Source organism: Neovison vison, chromosome 6 (assembly GCF_020171115.1).
Source record: "Neovison vison isolate M4711 chromosome 6, ASM_NN_V1, whole genome shotgun sequence".
Lineage (NCBI taxonomy): Eukaryota > Metazoa > Chordata > Mammalia > Carnivora > Mustelidae > Neogale > Neogale vison.
Window position 1 is genome coordinate 178504664 of NC_058096.1, and position 21586 is coordinate 178526249.

Consider the following 21586-nt stretch of genomic DNA (forward strand, 5'->3'; position numbering starts at 1 on the left):
TGGCTGAAAAATGCCAAATGTACAGAAGTTGTTCTGTTTTCTATTAACCATTTACTTGTCTCAGCAGATATCTTCACATGGATATATGGGCTAATAAGAGTCTAAGCAAATAGAATGCCATTTAAAAAGGAATAACGTAATATATTGTGGAATACTACTGCCTAACTGTATGTTTTAGAGTTTGATGGAGAGTGGGGATACAATAAAAAAAATCAGAATTTTAACAAAACCCTTACAGAAAAGGAATGTGACATATCTATCTCTTTATCAATGTGTCTGTTTCTATTTTTTAACCACATTTAGTGATGCTTGGGATACAGTAATAGGCCTTTTTGTTCATAAGGATGTTTCCCTCCATTAGGTCGCATCAGTAATATTTAAAATATAGAAATCCTTTAAAATATGTTCACAAAAATAGATATTTCTTCCCTTAGAAAAGAATTCAAAAGTTTTGGGGGCCTAGTTTTAAAAGCATCAAGCTATACTTGATTTATTTTGGTGGTTGTTTAAGGGATGTGAAATATATCACCACTGCAACTAGCAAGAACTATAAATGATACATTATTGCAAGTGTTCTAAAAAATCAGAACAAAACTAATTTATTATAGTTCTGTCTTCATTATACACCACATGTTGGTGAGTTAAACACAACAAAATTGTCTTTTCTTTTAAAAGTGTCTACTAAAGATAAAAAGAATAAGGTAACAATTAACATGTAGTTTGTTACATTAAAAAATCTGATATACATATTTCTATTGCCTGTTAGCTTATTCTAAGCCTCTTTAACTATTACAAAAAAAGAAATCATTGTTCAAAGGCAAACATTCAATTCAGTTGATACAACATTACAGTACAGTCAACTAACATCATTCAACGAAGGTAACAAGTCTAGCCTTGGCTTCTTGAGTTAAAAGTCTGTAGACCAGATTGCTACAAAAGGTTCAATGCTGCTTCACACTGTGTGTTAGCTTTTTGGAGGACATGGTACTTTCTACTGATGGCTTCAGAAGAAGGGGTCATGCTATTGGTAAAAGCACAGGGGAACCCCAACCTGTCATTAATCATTTTATTGAGCATTGTAGTTAGAACAGCATTATTGAGTTTAGCACAACAATTAAAACAAAATAATAATAATAATAATATTATAATAATAATCATAATCATAATAATGATAAGAATAAAAACCAAACACAAACTGGAAGCCTAGAGATGCCGCCAGCCGTGTCAAACCCTTGCGATACGCTATACTAAAAAAATTTGAAATATCCACCCGTCCTCTCCACTCTGCCACAAACTAGCAAAGTCAAAATACAAAAGTCTTCAACTTGTTACTTTTGCAGAATAAAGCAAAAACGTCTTTGTGCTCCTTACTACCAGAAGCAAAATGTCCACTGAATTACCACATGTAATAGCTTCTGGATGTGTCAACCTGGGTTGGCTTGGTGTCTGCAGAACCATCTTTGTCTTTCTCACTGTCACCTTCCCAGAGGTTAATGAGTGGTGGGTACAGCTCATTTAGTGGGATTGAAGAAGTTTTTTGCATATACTTTTTTAATGAATGGTGGTAGTTTTTCCTCTTAAACCTTTTGGCAATGTACACAGCAATTGATGCAAGGCTAATGACGGCAAACATGGACCCCATTACTGCAGCAAGGGCCGTACTGGTTTCTTGGTCAGAAATGTCCAGTGCAAAGGCGGCATTTTTAGTTGTGACATTAACACACGACTTTTGAGTCTGCTGATGAATATTGGACACTGTGAGACATACTTCATAATCTGTGGAAGGCTGCAGATGTGTTAGGTTGTACTCATGAACATCTACTGGGACTCTGGCGGTGTATGTTATGTGAGGATTGTCAATCTTCATGGTGGCAGAAGACCATTTTAAGTTTGATGTCATGACATTGGAATTAACTTTCCAGGACACTAAAATGGAATGAGATTCTGTCTGCTTGACATATATTTTCAGCACCTGGGTACCATCCAGAAGGGTTCCATTAACCTTAATTGTTACCACACGTGTGTCGGCCCCTTCCACATTCTGGGCAACACAAGTGTATCTTCCTGAGTCTTCAATTTGTATGTTAGATATTTCTAAAGTACCTTCACTACTTAGCTTGTATTTATCTGAAAGTGTATCCACAGTTATCTTATTTCCAAGAGGAGTGACCCAGTAAATTTCAGGTTCTGGCTCAGCCATGGCCCGACAGTCTAGGAAAACTGTTGTGCCAATATCCATGTTTAAATGATTTGGGAATGTGTCATGAGATATCATTGGGAGGCACTGTTCACTTGAATCCTGGATTAAAACTTCCTTTACCTGCTGCCCTCTGTATTCAGGTGGCATGGCACAGAACATGGACAACGGCTCCATGAATCGGATATTGGTCTTGTTGGAATTAATCCAGTGGATGACACAATCACACCTCAGAGGATTGCTGTGGATACTAATCTCACGAAGATTGGGAAGGGATTCTACTGTCTTTTGGTAAACAGCATTCAAGGCATTGTTGTTCAACATCAAGCTTTCTAGGGCAGGAACACTTCGAAAAGCCAAGCGGTGGATATAAGATAATTTGGGGTTATTGGTAGCTTCTAACTTGGTGAGTTCAGGCAAGTTATCAAGGGCATAGCGATCCACAGAAACAAGTTCCCCCATGTTGTTGATTCCCAGTTCTTTCAGTCGAAGCATATTTTTGAAATCCCCTTCTTGGATTTTGTGAATGGGGTTTTTGTTGAGGTCTAAGAATTTTAAATTTGGAACTTTTTGCAGAGCAAGCTGAGGAACCTTGACCAGTTTGTTATCATAAAAAGACAGGCTTTCAAGGCTATCCAAGCCCACCAAGGCATTTCCAGGAATATCAGTGAGATACATTCCTGCCAAAACCAGGCTTCTCAAATTTGAGAGGGGTTTAAAGTTCATATCTAGAATTCCAATCACGGGGTTTTCCCCAATCATGAGTATTTCCAGGTTGGGTGTTGAATCAAACCAGCGGCTATCGATAATTTTCAATTTGTTAGAATTCAAGTGAAGCCTTAAAAGATTTTTTAAGCCTGAAAAAGCATTAGCAGAAATAGTGCTAATCTGGTTATGGTTGATATAGAGTTCTTGAAGGTTGCTGAGGTCTTGCAGACAGTAATCAGTCATTTCTGTAATCTGATTTTCCTCCAGATGTAGAGTAGTGAGCTGGGTTAGGTTTGTCAGCCCTACCTCCTTAATATTTGTAAAGTTGTTTTGGGAGAAATCTAGCTCAGTCAAGTTGAAAAGCTGCTGGAGCTCATCCACGGTCTTTGCGATGTTATTGCTCTGTAAGAGAAGCACTTGGGTATCACTAGAAAGGTTGCTGGGAATCCTTGTTAAGCGGAGATCATTGCAATCAACAGTTGTAGCTTCTCTATATGTTGACTGCGGGGTGAACCAGGGCCTAATTTCACATACGCAAAGTTGTGGACACTCATTATTTTGTAGGGAGGACCCAGTTAATGAAGTCATTAGCAAGCCCAGCACCCACTGGCAAGCTACTAAAACAAAGCTCATCCTAGCCATGCTGGCTTGCCAAGTAAGCTCCCGACACCCCTATGTTTTAACAAAAGGTGAACGCTAGATAGTGTGGTATGTAGGACAGCAAGCAGAAAATGTAAACATTCAAGCAAAGTCCTAGTAGAGATGTGTAAAATTCCGGAGTCCGAAGAGATGATTTTCAGGAGTTTTCAAAAGGCAGGAAGCAATTGGGAGTCTTTTAACTGCTTCTCTCAATTCCAGGCATGCCCACAGCTCTGCGGTATGTTACTTCAGCCAAATCAAAGACTGGAGATGTGCCTGAAAATTAGAATAGGACAGATGTTATGTTTTTTTCTTATGCTTTCTATATTATAGACTTCCTTTTGTCTACTAAAAAAGGCATAATCACAAATCTATTAACAGAATGTTCAAAGTAACTACACAAACTTTTAAATTACAGTATATTTTCTATATTCCACTTACTACACTTAAAAATAGTTACCACTCTTGCAATTTAATTGGGTAAAATCATCAAATGCACACACATAATAGGGACGCTCAGAAAAACAGATGTCATTTCTTTAAAAACAAGGTTGACTTTAAAAAAATGGAAGGCTGGGGCGCCTGTGTGGCTCAGTGGGTTGGGCCGCTGCCTTCGGCTCAGGTCATGATCTTGGGGTCCTGGGATCGAGTCCCGAATCGGGCTCTCTGCTCAGCGGGGAGCCTGCTTCCCTCTATCTCCCTCTCTGCCTGCCTCTCCATCTGCTTGTGATCTCTCTGTCAAATAAATAAATGAAATCTTTAAAAAAAAAAAAAAATGGAAGGCTCCAAGGAGTCAAAAGATCAAAAGCAAAACATGAAACAGTTTATAAGAGACTCAAAGTTAATTCTTAGTTCTTTATATTTTTATTATTTTTTAAAAAGATATTATTTATTTATTTGAGAGAGAGAGAGAGAAAGGGGGAGAGAGCACAAGAGAGCACAAGCAGTGAAAAGGGAGAAGCAGGCTACCCATGGAGAAGGGAGCCCGAGGCAGGACTCAATCCCAGGAGTCGGGGATCATGATCTGAGCTGAAGGCAGATGCTTAACCAACTGAGCCACACAGGCACCCCTAGTTATTTATATTTAAAGAATAACTTTTTATTTCTTTTCAGCAGTTCTTTTTCCAGATTCCAATATACAGGATTATAAATTCTGTAGACATATTCAGCCAGTGCTTTTCTAGCTCAGTTATTCTTATGCAAAAAATTAGTTTAATACAACTACAGAGAGAAAATATCAGTTTTTCTTATATTCCAGCAATCATAGCTAATCTTGACTGAATAAAACAGTCAAAGGATTTTATCCTCCAATTATCACTGATTTTGATTTTAATGAAAAACACAAACATACTTACACATGTTTAATTTCAACAATCTTATGGGAGTCTCAATGGCCACTTAGTAGCTATAAAGCATGGATATATTGGATATGTTCTTTTTTGGGGATATGTTCTTTTGGGTTCTTTATTATCTTAAAGCCTCAGCTTCTTCAACTATATAAGATAGAGTTGATCCTTAAGAGAATTAAAGGAATCTATATAAGGCTCACAAAAGTTAAATAGTGTTAAAGTTAAATATGTATTGTCATCCTCCCCTCCCTCCCCCCAACTCCCGACTGAGGGGCAGAGGGAGAGGGACAGAGAGAAAATCTTAAGCAGGCTCCATGCCCAGTGTGAGAACCTGACGTGAGGCTCATGACCTGAGCTGAAATCAAGAGTCAGACACTCACTCAGCTGACTAAACCACCCAGGCATCTCTATTCTCCTCTTATTATATCTCTCATACATATTAGTTTTAGCTGAATAGTGGTTATTAGAGAACAAGTAAATGAAGGAAAACTGGGGCATTTATAGTCATTGTCTGTTGGTTTTAATAAGGTCTTTTGAGGTCAAATATGTATTGCTCATCTGTTTATAAAGACAGTATTAGCAGTTAACGGTTCTAGTTCCCTGGATTCCAATCATGTTTAAAAAGCCACTGTTGGGGGGTCTGCGCAGAGAAGCCACCGTGGATTCATGGTCTATCTTGCTTTCTCAAAACTAGGCCTGTCGCTTGCTAAACTATGAAAAGTAGAGCTATATGTTTCTTTTCATTTCTCTTTCTGGAATGAACTTTAGCTTTGAGTACTAAAGGATCTTCAGTAACTAGTGTTTTCTTCACCCTCATAAAACTACTGTAAGGGTTCGATAAAACAGAGCATATAATGCACCTGAAATCTAGTATCCAACACATAGCAAGCTTTCAATTCATATTTGCTGCTATTACTTTGTACTATGCAAAACATAGTCATCCTTGTGACTGACCAAGAAGCAAGCTAAGACAACTAGCCAGACCTAAAAGTTCTATATTTATTATATTTTAGTAGAAAGAAAGAAAAGTCCTACATTTCTGTTGTTGTTATATAAAACATGCAAACCTGTTTGTTTACTGTTTACTGGTCAAACAAGATGGTATTTAAAAAAAAAATCACCCATCTAGATTTGGCAGTTGGAGGAAGAAGGAAATGAATATGTTGCATGCTGATGCTGGATACTTGCTATTCTTTGTGGGGAGGAAACACACTGGCATTCTCCTCCACTTAATCTGGTTACTTTACTGTATATGGTAAATATACCTAATTATAGGTAAACATATATATAGGTAAAAATACCTAATATATATAATAAATATATAAAATATAAATATATAATAAATATAAAAATATAAGGTAAATATACTTAATCTGGTTACTTTACCATACTTTACCACACCATATATGCATAAAACTTTTCAAAATTATAAAACTACTCGACTGACTTTTATCAGGAAATTCCATAAAATAAGTACATAATAATAATTTTCCAACTATTACTGCCTCCACAAATTTATTCCACTCTTTTTGTTTCCATTTATAATCCTAAAACACATACAATGGCCACAGTAAATTTCCCATTAAGAAGATATCTGCCACATGTTATTGCTTAATTTTAATTAAAAATAGAACACTAAAAAAATAAATCTACTTCTCATAACTCTGAGATGGAATTTCAACTAATATTTATGTTTTGACTGAATTAAGGAAACAGCAAAAAGTAAGTATGCATTGAAGTTGTGTGAGACTCCTAAAACCATATGTTGCCATTGAAAAATATCTTTTGTGGGGCTATACTTCGGATATTTTCATGAGTAATGCTTCCATTTTGGTTTAAAATATATGATGAGGTAATTAGATTGCAATACTCAAATTTCGGTTTGACATACACACTCCTCTTTTAACAAACAAACAAACCACACAAACTGAGAATGTTACTCAGAGAGAAGACATTTTCCTTTCCCAAACCTGCATTTGGCTTCTTTGGGAGTGGAGAATGAACCTTTCTTGACACAAAAGGAGATGTTTTAAGATGTTTCTAGTTGTATGCCATTCTGAATTCTCATTAGCATATTTTCCAGCCTACTTTTTGAATATGACATTATACACAGAACAAAGCTTCAGAGTGCTTAAACCATTTTGTATGTTTAAAACATAAGGCATGCCTCTGAAGTTATTCACTAACAGTTTTAAAAGTAAATCCAATGTCCCTGATGAATACTGATGCAAAACTCCTCCACAAAATACTAGCAGATTGAATTCAACAGTTTATTAAAAGGTTTATACACCATGACTAACAATGGATTTATACCTAGAATGCAAGCATGGTTCAATATATGAAAATAATTCAAAGTAATACACCATATTAATAGAACGAATGAAAAAACCCACATCATCATCTCAGTTGATAAAGAAAATAAACTTGACAAAATTCAACACACTTTCATGATAAAAACACTCAACTGACTAGGCATAAAAGAAAAAAACACATAAACACACACACACACAGCCCACAGCTAAAATCATAATCAGCGATGAAAGAGTAAAAGCTTTTCCTTGATGATCAGGACCAATGTAAGGATCCCCACTCTAGTTACTTCTAGTCAACTTAGAACTAGAAGTCCTAGACAGAACAATTAGATAAGAAATAAAGCATCCAAACTGGAAATGAAGAAGCAAAATTCTGTTTGCAGATGGTATGATCTCACATGTAGAAAACCTTAAAATGTCACAAAAAAACCCTTAACTGTTAAAACTAATAAACAATTTCAACAGAATTGTGAGACACAAAATAAATACATAAAATCAATTGTGTTTTTGTACACTAATAGTGACTAATCCAAAAAGGCAATTAATAATCCCAATTTACAATAGCATCGAAAGACTAAAGTACTTGAGAATAAATTTAACCAAGCAGGTAAAAGACTTGTGCACTGAAAACTACAAAACACTGCTAAAAGAAATAAAACATACAAATATATAGAAATGTATCCCATGCTCATGAATTGTATTGTTAAAATGCCCATACTATCCGAAGTGATTTAAAGATTCATTGCCATCTTTATCGAAAGCTCAATCACAGTTTTTGCAAAAATAGAAAAAAAAAAAAAAATCTTGGATCCCTGGGTGGTTCAGTGGGTTAAGTGTCTGCCTTTGGCTCGGGTCATGATCATAGAGTCTAGGGATGGAGTTCCTCATCGGGCTCCCTGCTCAGTGGGGAGTCTGCTTCTCCCTCTCCCTCTGCTGCTCTTTCTGTCAAATAAATAAATAAAATCTTAAAAAATGTATTGAAATTCATATGGAATCTCAACAGACCCCAAATAGCCAAAACAGTCCTGAAACAGAACAAAGTTGGAGGCCTCACACTTCAGGAGTTCAAAACATACAATAAAGCAACAGTAATTAAGATGGTGGGTTACTGGCATAAAGACAGGAATATAGACGAATGGAAGAGAGAACACAGAAATAAACTCTCCCATATATGATAAAGGGATCTTTGATGAAAGTGCCAAGACAAAACGATGAGGAAAGAACAGTCTATTCAACAAATAGTGTTGGATATCCACATGCAAGGGAATGAAGTTGGACCCTTTACCCTATAACATATACAAAATTTAACTCAAGAAGAATTAAAGACCTAAATATAAGACCTAAAACTGGAAAACTAGGAGAAAACATAGGGAAAACGCTTCAGAACATTGGATTTGACAATGATTTCTTGGAATATAACACCACAAGCACAGGAATAAAGCAAAAATAGCAAATGTGATTAAAGCAAACTTATAAACTTCTGCACATCGAAGGAAACAATCAACAGACTGAAAAGACAATCTATAAAATAGGAGAAAATATCTGCAAATCTTTATTATCTGATAAGGGACTAATGTCCAAAATGCATAAGGAACTCCCATAACTCTATATAACAGCTACAACAACAAAAAACCAAATAGTATGATTAAAAATTATGCAAAGGATTTAGATAGACAATTCTCCAAAGATATGTGAGAGGACAATAAACATATGAAAAGATGCTTAACATCACCAATCACAAGGAAATACAAATCGAAACCAGAACAGAATCTGACCTCACATCCATAAGGATGACTACCATCGAAAGAAAAGAAAGTAACAAGTAGTGGGAATATAAAAATGATGCCTGGTATAGAGTATGGGAGTTCTGAAACAAATTTAAAAATAGAATTACTGTATGATCCAGCAGTCCCACTTCTGGGTGTACATCCAGAAAAATTCAAAGCAAGATCTTGAAGAGATGTTTGCAAACCAGTGTGCAATGCAGCACTATTCACAATAGCCAAGAGGTGGGAACAACCTATATGTGTGTAGGCGGATGAATGGAAAAAGAAAACACGGCATATACACAAAACGGAATATCATGCAACTTTAAAAAAGGAAAAACTTGTTATATCTACAATGTGGATGAACTTCCAGGACATCATCCTAGATGAAATAAGCCTGTCACGAAAGGACAAATACTGTATGATTCCACTTACACGAAGTATCTCAAGTAGTCAAAATTACAGCAACAGAAAGAACGGTGGTTGCCGAGGGTTGTAGGAAGGGGAGAGGGAATTTGTGTTTAATGGGTATTTAAGTTTTACAAGATGAAAAAACCTGGGAACTCTGTTGTACAACACTACTGAATTTTACACTTAAAAATGGGAGCTGGTAAGTTTAATGTTATTTTTTATCATTAAAAAAACACGAATCCATTATAATTCAGTCCAACTTTTATCACCTTCATACCAACTGATTAACTTAAATTCTGCAACTAATAAAAAATGGCTAGCAGATTTTTTTCTGAAAAGTGGAATTGCTTTGTTCTAGGACTTACTTGACTAAGTTGGTCAAATGTGAGAAGAAAATGTCCTAACTATGAGAATGATGTTCCATAAACGGGTAAAGAAACAATCCCTTAAATAAAAACCCATAGCTTTAAAGGCCCAGGGTTGGCAAGGGATGCATTTCAAAGAGGCCTACAAACAATTATATAATTACATTTGATGCTGCTTTTTCCAATAAGATATGTTTAGGACACTCTGCTCTGAATATAAAATCCCAAAGGAAATAGACTGCATGGTCATCACCATCAGTGAATTTGGCACTGATCCCCATTTTCCCCATAGAATCATAGGAGATGGGATGTTATTTTAACAACATCACAGTATTCAGTATGACTTGGAGTTGGATCCTTCCACATTAACTTCTTAAGAAGTTGGGCGAAAGAAATAAGCAATCACAATAACAGGATGATTAAGTTAATTCTAGTTACATTAAAACCCAGATAGCTCTCAGTTTGTAGAAAGAATTCTGTCTTTCTATGAGGGGAATCAAAGGATCTGTATTCAGATTCTGACTTCTTCACTTATTACCTTATATAAACTATGGAAATTATGTCTCAGTTTCTGTGTCTAAATTAAGTCTAATTATATATACTTCATATATGAAAATTATGATAACTAAAGAGCCTGGGAAAGAGTCCAGCACAGAGTGAGCCCTCAGATACTTATTTGAATCTCTGGAACCTCATCAAGTTTGCTATTAAATTTCATTTTCACCCTGCAGGAGTATTGGGAGGTAATGAATAAGCAAATCTCTTTAAGACCTTTGGGCATGACGTGTTTGGAAAAAAATCATGGTTATTTTTTTTACCATTTCCATTTTATTTTCAACCAGTACTATTGGAATTAAGTGTTAGAAATCCAGAGACCAAATATGGCACTGTGCTAAATTAAAACCCTATGCAGGCAAGCAAACTATGGAATACAGTTAATAGTTAAAGGAATATAGGAAAAATCTCCTAACCTGGAATTAGCATCCTTTCATAAACCTAGTAGTTATAGCAGTGAAGAACTAAATGAAGCAAAATGCCTTCTTAGGACATGTGCTTTTATGCATACTGTCTTTGGTGGCCAAATTCACACTATGTACATGTTTAGGAAACTCAGTTTTTTAGCTTTACTGGTCCCCAGATAGATCCAGAGCTAATGCAGCATTCAAATTTGCTTATCTTCTTTTAGGGGGCTTAGTAATGGGGACAATGGGATTTTTGTTCAGTGAAGCTTTCCTTCTGGTTAAAACATGCAATGTCTCAATGCAAATTTTCCCTGTAGCTGCTCTGTTGTGGGGGATGGGAGCATGGTGGGGCCAGGCTACCTTCATTGGATTGACCTCACAGATGGAATTTCCTGGGCTGAAGGCCACCTTGACTTCTGCTGCAGGAACAAGTGGCTGATTGTTAGGCTCAAACGGCTATACGTTTCATTGCTATTATTTTTTTAAATTTTTAAAAAATATTTTACATCTTTATTTGAGAGACAGAGTGAGAGAGAACACGAGTGGGGAGAAGTTCAGAGGGAGAAGCAGACTGCCATGGAGCAGGACTCCATCCCAGGTGAACTGAAGGCAGTTGCTTAACCAACTGAGCCACCCAGGCACTCCTTGTTTAAATTAAAGATTTAATGTATTTGAGAGAGAGGGAACACAAGAGCAGGGGTGGAGGACAGAAAAGGGCAGAGGGAGACAGAATCTCAAGCAGATTCCCCTCTGAGCACAAAGCCCACGGCCGGCTTCAGTGCCGGGCTCGATGCAGAGCTTGTTCTCATGACCCTGAGACCATGAACCTAGCCAAAACTAAGAGTTGGTGAGATCGTGACCTGAGCCAAAAGCAAGAGTCAGTGCTCAACCGACTGATCCACCCAGGCACCTGGCTGTAAGCTTTTGTAAATAGGAGTTTAGTGTGTGACTTCTAGAAAGACAAACCTGGTTTCAAATTCAGTTCTGTGACCTTGGCCAAGTTACTGAAGCTTTCTTTCGGAGTTTCAGTTAAAAATTTTTTCTTTAGAAAATGGAGATCAGGAGCGCCTGGGTGGTTCAGTGGGTTAAGCCTCTGCCTTCAGTTCAGGTCATGATCTCATGGTCCTGGGATCGAGCCCTACATCGGGCTCTCTGCTCAGCGGGGAGCCTGCTCATTTCTCTTTCTCTCTGCCTATTTGTGAACTCTGTCTGTCAAAGAAAGAAAGAAAGAAAGAAAGAAAATGGAGATCATAAAACCTACTTTGCAAAGGTGGTGAGAGAATTAGGATAAGATGTTAAATGTAAAGGTTTTCGCAGAGGGCCTGGCACATAGCAAGTCCCCAGTAGATGTTAGGTATTATTATTTATAAGTTTGTTGTCTCATTGGATCTAGTCTTTTCAATGGGTATTGATTATGAAAGGAAGAAGTAGGAGTTTGAAATCAGCTAGAGGGTACCTTCTGTGGTATTAACAACTATAAATTCTGAAAAAAGCCTGGCCAGAGGCCTTCTAACAATGCAGATGGCTAGTGTAGGTAGAACCAGAAAAAGAGAGATCACAGCAAAGTCTTTCTGGAGGGTATATTTTATTTTCCTTGGGAAGGAAATAAGATCTTGCAAGTACATTGCGAAAACTGAATTTGCATGGGCTTTTTCTATTTTTTTATTATTATTATTTTTTAAAAATAATCTTCACCCAGCATGCGGCTCAAACTCTTGACCCCGAGATCAAGAGTCACATGCTCTACTGACTGAGCCAGCCAGGCGCCCCTGCAGGGATTATTTTTAAGGACATTAGTTTCTTGGACTTTCGTCTGGTCCCCGGCCCTTTCTGAATCTTAGATTCCTTTCTTCAACAATTTCCCCAAATTATGTTCCTTGTTCACACATTATCTAAAGCAAAACACCCTGTAGTGTGTGTTAGTGATCACAGATGGAGGGTTGGTATGGGAGGAAGAGCTATAATTGTCTCCATAACGCATTAAGGAAACAATAAAGTCTATCCCCTTGCAAGGACATAATAGAGCTTGCCGAGGCTCTTTTGCATAAGGAACTGTTCCTGAGAGCCCACATTATTCATCAGCAAGCCGTGTAGCAGCATGTCTGAGTGGGCTGAGCAACAGAATGAGGACACCAGGGAAGGGATTCTTAATTTTGGCTTCACCAAAAACTTCCTAAGTGACCTTGAGCATGTCTAGTAACTTTGTGTCCTATTTTATCTATCTTATAGTAAGTAGGTTGAGGGGAAACGTAGTCACAGCTTTCCAGGCTAAGAGGAACCTCAGGAAGTCATCTATCAACCCATTCTCCTGGTGTCATGCAAAACTACTTCTAGCCATTTTCTGAGAGACAGTCCTTCTCTTCTACCCTTCCTTTTTAAAATTAAATTGCTATGGAGGCAACAAGCTTGATCTCAAATTCCAAGGCTCAAATTCCACAGGCTTTCAGGGGCTAGATAGGTGAAGTCAGCTGCATCTAACACAGTCATGTAAAAAGGTGGAATGTGCATGGACTCCAGAAGTGTCCAAAAGTGTTAACTGTGTAGGCCAGACAAAAAAACCATATACTTTCCAAGGCCTTTTATGGCCTGTGGCCAGTTTGTAACCTCTGAATGATACATAAATTTAATAATAATCCTATCACCTATAATGCTGAGTTAATGTTTGATAAGTAGATGATTAAATATCAATTTTAAACTATTATTGGCAAATACTCCATATGTGAAAGCCTATAATTAGAGGCTCAGTATATTACAGTGTGAATCTTTGCTCTGAAGAAGACTTTAGTAGTTTAAAAAGAAGTTTTGCATTTACAAAAAATTCATCTTACACTCTTTTCTTTTGGAAGACCTATTTTTAAAGGCAGGCAGAACCTTATAGATCCCCTAGGTGATCCAAGATGACCCAGTTAATTAGCAGAGAAACGAAATAAAACCCAAATGCCTTGATCCCTAATTCAGCATTTCCTAATCTGATCACTTTAAATGTTTATGGTTTTCCTGGATCCCAGAGAAAAATTTGTGCATTCTCTAGTTTTATTTTAGTTTCTTCTTGTATTTATTATTATTATTAATTAATAAAGTCTCAAAAATTCTCTGGTATACTTGGGTGGTATAAATGCACCACTGTGCAAAGAAAAGGGTAAACACAAGTGATCTTTTGATTCCCCCTCATTTTCCTTCCCCTTTCAGTCCAGGGCAAATCCATCACACTGCAGGTGCAGTGTCGGCCAGCATTTCTGGGAAGAACCCAAAGGTGCAGCTGGTCTCCAAACTGAGCATAGAAGCTGGGGGTCACAATTCATTCAGCTTCTAAGAGGAATGGGGCATGGACAGCACATTAGTTCTTGCAGGAGGGTTGGCCAGGCATGGTAAACGGCAAGGCCAGCCCAGATGGACTAAGAATTACAAAAGAAACCATTTAAAAAAAAAAGAAAGAAAGAAAGAAAGAAAAAGAAAAAGAAAAATGAAGAGCAAAAAAGCCCAGACACAACCAGCTGGCATCAATCCAAATTCAAGAGGTGGCTTGGCATGGTGGGGAAGGGTGCTTATGGAAGAGCCCTTGGGAAGAACTTCTACTTCAGTCTCTCATTTGGCTTCAATGGATCAAAGGCAAAGAAAGCGGATTTCCCTGCGAATTATGAGAAACACAAATTGTGAAAGTTGGAAAAGGCCTCAGAGATCACCTAGCACATCTTAAACAACTTCTCATTTTATAGAGGATACCTCAGAGAGGTGATGTTACATATTTGAAAGCCAAACTTGACTCCATCCTACTCTCCAAACACATGAACCCCACAATGCTTCACTTAGTGTAGGGTTAGTTGAAATTTATATTCTTGATCACTGGGCAGGAACTAAAACTCTTTGAAGAATGTTAGCCTCTAATGCTCTATTAATCAGTTACCTTTATTAGAAGCATAAGAAAACATCATTCAATTTAGGGAGTGAAATGGCTTGTTTAATAACCACCATCTTGACCTTTGATTATGTTAAGTCAGGGATAGGGTAGACAGCTCAATTGATCATCCTGATGGCCAACTTATTCCAAAGAATTAAGTCAGGTGAGCTTAACCATGTTCATTGATTTTTTTTTTTAATGTGGCAGTGAATTGATCATAGTTGATCTATTCTACTTAAGCATGGCCAAATCACAAATTTAATTTTTAGAATGTATAAATTAAACTTCTCTTAATTTGACAATGGATAATGTGTCGCAAACTCTATGAGGGCATAGAAATTCAAATGTAGGAAATGTAAAGTGGATTTGAATAATTAGTAGGAGTTGGGAATGGGCATTCAAGATAGAAGAGGACTTATGAATAATATACTACTAGGAATATAGCTAATTTTAATAACAGCTTTAATTTAATAAAAGACTTACTATGTATTAACTGCTACGGTTAATGACTACAAGTGTATCGTGCAAAGTATAGCATCCCTATTTTTCACAGAGAAGTTGTCACTTGTTCAAGATCTCAAATAAGATAGCAAGTCAAGAGCATATGGCCCATTCCCTAAAGTGGTCTAACTCAGAATCCCTATCTGCTTTTGAGGTAGTTTGAGAGGTAGAGCAGTACAGAGACCGAAGCACTGGACCAACAGTGGGGGGATCCTTACCTCTCTAGTTTTGCCTCCAACTCAGATCTTACAGGCTATCTGCCCTATTGAAGGCTATCTGCCCTGTTAGGCTAAAACCAGATGATGTCTTAGTGCTTCTCCAGCTCCAGGATTTTAGGCATTTGATTATTCTTTTCTGGGTTTCTACTTTTAAAGGCACCCATGTAAGCAGCAGTTCTTATGGCTGGGAGCAAAACACTTGCTCCTGGCTTTTAAAAAGACTAAAAACACTGTTTAGTTGTTGTTGTTTTAAAGAAAAAGCATGATCTCAAGAAGCAGACAGAGCTAAATAAGTCCATATCCTGGCACTACCAATGGTGCTTTGGATTAATTGTTTACCTCCCTAGGTCTTGGTTGCCTTATCTGTTAGGAGATAGCTCTAGATTTTCTTCATGAGATAACAAGGCTTGAGCAGTGCTGGTACAGAGTAGAATCTCAGCAATCATAAATTTCCTTTGGAGTTCTCAACTTAGAAAATTAGGGTCCTGCTAAAAACCCAAGTTATTTTGTGTCTTTCCAACAAGGAAATTAATGGTTTTCTTGAAAATTATCTGTAACAAATATCCTTCCCTTCCTTCCTTCCTTCTGTTCTTTCTCCCCCTCCTATCTATCCCTCCCTCCCTCTCATCCTACCTTCTTCCTTCCTTTTAAACCCAACACGCATCTGGTGCCAATTTTTTTTTTTTAAGATTTTATTTATTTATTTGAGAGAGAGAGAGATCACAAGTAGGCAGAGAGGCAGAGAGAGAGAGAAGGAAGAACATTCCCTGCCAAGCAGGGAGCCCAATGCGGGGCTTGATCCCAGGACCCTGAGATTGTGACCTAGTTCGAAGGCAGAGGCTTAACCCACTGAGCCATCCAGGCACCCTGGTGCTTTTTTTCCTCATAACATCCTTGGTAGGAAAGCAATATAACTGTCCCTTTTCACATTAAGGAAACCATGCATAGAGATAATAAGTAACCTGCTCAAGACACGTAGCTAGACAGTGATAGAGCAGGATTCAGAGATAGCCTGGCTCCAAAGCCCGTGCCCTAAACACTATCTCCCAAATGTCATATGGTCATCCCAAAGAACTCTCAATTTTGAAATGGATGAATGGGACTGTGAACGAACTATCAGAAGTATAGATCAAGTGGCTGGGAGCTTTTTTAACTCTTGAAAGACTCAATGCAGAGTCTTTGACTGGAGTTCAACAAATCACGATGAAGGCCTAGGGATGGTTCATCACTGCCAAATAGCTTGGTTACCAGCGAGAAATCCTCTGTCCCTCAGGTAATGATAGAATAGATTTCTAGAATATGAGATTTCTAGAATATGAGAAAGGTTTTAAAGCAAAGACACAGGAATATTTCTGTAGTTTGGTTTGCCATGAACTTTATAGGAGAATCTGGTAGGTCCAAGATTTTTATTTTAATATGATAGTCAGGTACATAAGCAGGTGTCCTCCATTAGACAAACAATGCTCAGGGCTCAAAAAAATCTCATACTGCAAACTCAAGTATCACATGACTGCCTTCAAAGTTCAATCCCCCTCTTTTCCAACTCATTTCCAAGATATTTTTTCAAAGGCAATGTCATTTTTGCAAGAAAAAAGTCACACATTTATATGAATGAGATGATGTTAATTAAATCTTTGCATGCTAGTTACTTAGGATTTCAATTTTGCAGGCTGATGGTAAGCCTCTTTAAAGGATTCTCCTTTGCAACTATGTTAAAAAGCACATAGTTCTCTAAGAAAGGTTGGATGACACCCAAAGCATTTCTGTTTCTAATTGTCTTGGAAAGAAGTGACCCGAATGAATAAAATCCTACACCAAAGAAACAAAAAGTAAAACACGGGATGGACATCTTGTAACACTTTTCGATCTTAGTTACTCTGGGTGGAAGATATAAAAACAGTAAGCAAAGGGAATTACATTGTTCGGCCAAAAAAGATAGGAAACATCCTTTTCAAATAATGAGGAATTTTCTAGCCATATAAACACTTCCCATTATTAACATCTAATGCTCACTGCAGGGTCGTCCTGGCTGAGCAGTAGTCTTAAGAATAGCAGGTAGTACTGACTAATAGTACTTAGTTCTTACTGTGTAGCACACACAGCACTGAGCACTTCATACAAATTATTTTACTTAATGCTTACAACCACATGAGGTGGGAAATATTATCCCCCATTCCTTTTAGGGAAGATGAAATGCAGACTCAGATATAATGAAACAATCTGGTTAGGGTCTTGGAGCCAGGAGAGTGGTGGAGGTTCTATGTGAATGCAGGCATCTAGGGCCAGAGTCCAAATCATGCTCCTCCCATCCCAGCCTGTCCGGGCAGAGGGAATCCTTGCCAATACTTTCATCTGCCAGAACTAGAATGAGTATCACAGGGCAGGGACCCTGTTTCTGTTTTGTTCACACTGAGTCATCCAGGGCCAGGCACTAGCCTGCCATCTACCTCGTGGGCACTCAAGAAATAAATAACTGAATCAGTTAAAATGTGCTTTCCAGGTACCCAAATAGAACAATAATTTTAAGCACAAATAAAAACCCTTGCCATTTAAGCGTATCTGCTTAAACCTATCTGCTCCCCATACATCCTAATCCTTGTGGTTTAGGAAAAACCTGGTCTCTGGTTCATTCTTTTCTCCAGACTCCAGTGAAATCTAGACTCAGACTAAATGCAAAAGAGGTCCAATAAACTGCTGTCTAATTTAATTAGAGTAACTGAATGCTGATTGGGTGTTTACTGTGTTACCAGAAAGAACAGGACCAGAAAGAACAGACCCTACCCTTAAAGAGTTTATAATCCTTTGGGGAGAAAAGAGAAATAAACAAGTGACTCTGTAAAAGAAAATAACATGTCAAAAGGGAGGAATGAATGAGTAGGTATATGGGTCCTTGGGAAGGAGAGCAGAGTTGCCAACCTGTGCTGGCTCCACTGGCACTCGCCAGTGCAACTCTCTGCAGTGACAGCAATGTTCTGTGTTGACACTCCCTGATTGGGTAGCTCCTAAGGACTGAGCACTTGAAACGTGGCTGGTGTGAATGAGACATGGAATTTAAAATTTCTGAACTGGGAGATGATAACTATCTGCTAAGCCAACCAATTTTTGGTATTTTGTTGCAGCAGTTCTAGGAAATCAATACAGTGCTCCACATGCATCAGCTACTCTCCTAATTATTTTTATATGAATACTTATTAAATACTTAATGGGCTGACTCCCCTCGCCCTCCTTCTCCCCACTGCATACCAACTACACATGAGAACTGATCATGAAAGGAGATGTTTCCTATTGTTGCCTGTAATCTTATGGAGGGTTGGACACCCATTTTTTAATTATTTATTTATTAATTATTATTTATTTATTTGACAGAGAGAAAGAGAGCGAGAGAGTGAGAGAGAGCAAGAACACACAGCAGGGGGAGTGGGAGAGTGAGAAGCAGGCTTGCTCAGCCAGACGCAGGGCTCCGATCCCAGGGTCCTGGGATCATGACCTGAGCTGAAGGCAGACACTTAATGACTGAGCCACCCAGGCGCCCCCATTTCTTAATTTTAAAAGCAATGGTAAACTTAATGATCTTTGCAGCTTCTTCTTCTAGGACCTAAAAAGCAACACTAATACTTTTTATGAACTATCTCAGAGCCAGCCAAAATAATTTTTCCTTCAGGTACCCAAATATATATATATATATATATATATATATATATATATATATATACACACACACATATACCAGATATACTTTGAAGAATTCTTGAACTTGTGGTCTTTCAAATCCTTTTTAAAACCCTTAGATTCTGTGACAGGAAAGTAGGACCAAGAAAGACAATCCTTTTTTTTTTTTTTTCTGTTTAAATCACTTGTAGGATCAAGAAAACTTTTTTTTTTTTCTTTATAAGAAATTAGCTATTTGCATTGCTGGAATCATAAAGTAGCAATTTAACATTACTGAACTGAGAAACTGACAGAAGGCTAAACAGAACAAAGCATGAACCAAAACTGGGCTACTTTTATTGCTCCCTTTTAGTACCAGCAAGTATAGTGATATAAAAACTACCATGAAATCAATTACTTTTATTCTTTTTACAAATTATTTTAATTTTCCTCCCATAATATGTCTATATGAAATAATTGCTTTGCAATTACAGACATGATTAAACGTTAAATAAATGTAAAATCTTCAGTTTGGCAGCCTTAGATGCCTAGAAGGCTCAGTTTCATTACTTCTTTTTAAGTACTTCACATTATATTGCTTGGTATTTTCACTGCAGACATAGATTTTACCATACCACATTAATAAATGTTGCATAAGGAGCCAGTTGCTACAATGGCTCCTGATTATACATTCAAAACTACAGATAGACCAATGAAATAGCAGACTTATCATAGTTCGTACTGAAAGTGCCCAAATGTAGGCTGCTAATACCAATACAGTAGATTTTTGGATGCTAACCAAGTAAAGAAGTTCCATGAGACTAGTATCAGACTTGCTTTTGCTCCCAGACCAAATTAAAGTTTAGTTCCTAATAGTGAAAATAACTTCTCATCCAGAAAATGGCAAACATTTTCACATCCTTCACATCCATTCATTTATTTTTTGCATCTTTCTTTGCTCAAAAATAGTTCTATACCATCTTTTGTTATTTTTTAATCTGCTAATAATCTTTATTAACTGACATTCAAACATTTTTCTTAAAAACATTAAACATCCAGTGTCCTTAAGATGAGAGCCTATATACTTCTAGCTCAGATCTGATGATATTTCTCTCAAGAGTCTGATTGCTTAGAATTTGCCAATTAGGGGCCTAAGTGGCTGTTTAAACTTTAGACAGAGAAAATGTCAAAAACATATCCCTTTCACATTAAAATGTTCCTTTAACATGAGGAGACTGATATCTGGAAGTGTACATATATTTAGCATTAAAGCTCCTGCTGCTCAAGGTTAAAGACAGCCCTGTTCGGGTAAATGACAGTACTTGCCCTTCAACTAATAGACCTCAAGCACATTGTATTTCTAAAGACTGCCATCTCTTTTTTAAAATAAAGCCATCTGCCCCTCACCTCTTAAAATAAACTTGGCTTCCAGTTCTTTTTCCCAAATTTTTTTTTTGGTGACTGTTCTAATAAAGGAGTTCAAGAACTTGATTTGCTTCAACACTGGGAGAATAAATATAATGAAGGCCCTCTGAAGTCTTGGGGCCACTTTGGCTTTCTAAGGAAGTGTCACATGGCCAAAGGACAGGAATAGAGAGGATATAGAACAAAAGGGGTAAGCACCATGGAAAGTGCTTTCCGTTCTCACAGCACCCAGTGGAGGCAGATGGGTTTATTCTCGTTTTATAAATGACTTCAGGGCTCAGAGATTAAGTGACCTATCAGAATTCCCACAGCTAATTGGTCAAAGAGCAGAGATTAAGTTCAAGTTTGTTGTGTTCTGAAGTCAAAGCCTTTTCTGCGATACCACATGCTTCAATCGTCCTATTGGAACTCCAGAAAGATTCTGAGTGCATACAGCATTCTCTTATGTACACACAAGAAAACTAACTTTTAGATTAAAACCGGGGTTAGCCAGAAGATTAAGGAAATTTGCAAATTTAATTTTCTGGATAGCTGGAAGGTTTCGTAGAAAGCTTTTGTTTCAATCTTTAATACCCACTTTCTTGCTTTTGGTAAGGGTAGAGTTATGCTTTATGTTTTTTTTCTTTAAGGACATTTTTCTTCAAGCCCGGATAATGAATGCATATGGGAAATCTTTTTTTCCCAAATGTAAAGTCTTGGTTATTAACTTTTTTTCTTCCAATTTTCCCTTTTCTCCTAAAAGTGCACTCCAGAGGAAAAAAATTCTAGTTAATTAGAATTTCTGGTAATCGGGTTTTAAAGCTGTTTTGGTAAATGAAGATCAGGTGAAAGCTACCTCCTTGAATTCGAAATTGTTTCTTATTATAGGTTCTTTTTGATGCCAGTGCATTCCCCTATGTTAGTATGCATTTGAAACTAATGGTCCAATACTCAAAGTGCTCAGATCCTTGATGACCTGGACACCATAAATCCAACAGAGCACATTAGTGGGATGGTCCTTAATTACACAGTTTAGGCTTTGTGTAATCAAATGGTGCAAAGGAACAGCTGAGAACATTAAAATGCCAGCAGGCGTTATAAATCATAGTGCTTTCTTTAGTCTTTCTTTAACTCATGTGTTTTGTTAAATTGAAAGTAAAAAGAATATTTTTAGTTGAATATCCGTATGTCATTTATAGCCCTTAAAA

The 21586-nt window shown here is 37.4% G+C and overlaps 1 protein-coding gene across 1 annotated transcript in view; it reads right to left on the minus strand.

Annotated features, from left to right (window-relative positions):
- Window positions 1–573: 573 nt before the first annotated feature.
- Window positions 574–21586, minus strand: part of LRRN1 (leucine rich repeat neuronal 1) — a 37196-nt gene continuing 16183 nt past the window's right edge. The window contains exon 2 of the mRNA XM_044253123.1: window positions 574–3820. Within this exon, the coding sequence (XP_044109058.1) occupies window positions 1397–3547 (2151 nt within the window). The 5' untranslated portion in view covers window positions 3548–3820 and the 3' untranslated portion in view covers window positions 574–1396. The remainder of the gene's footprint in view (window positions 3821–21586) is intronic.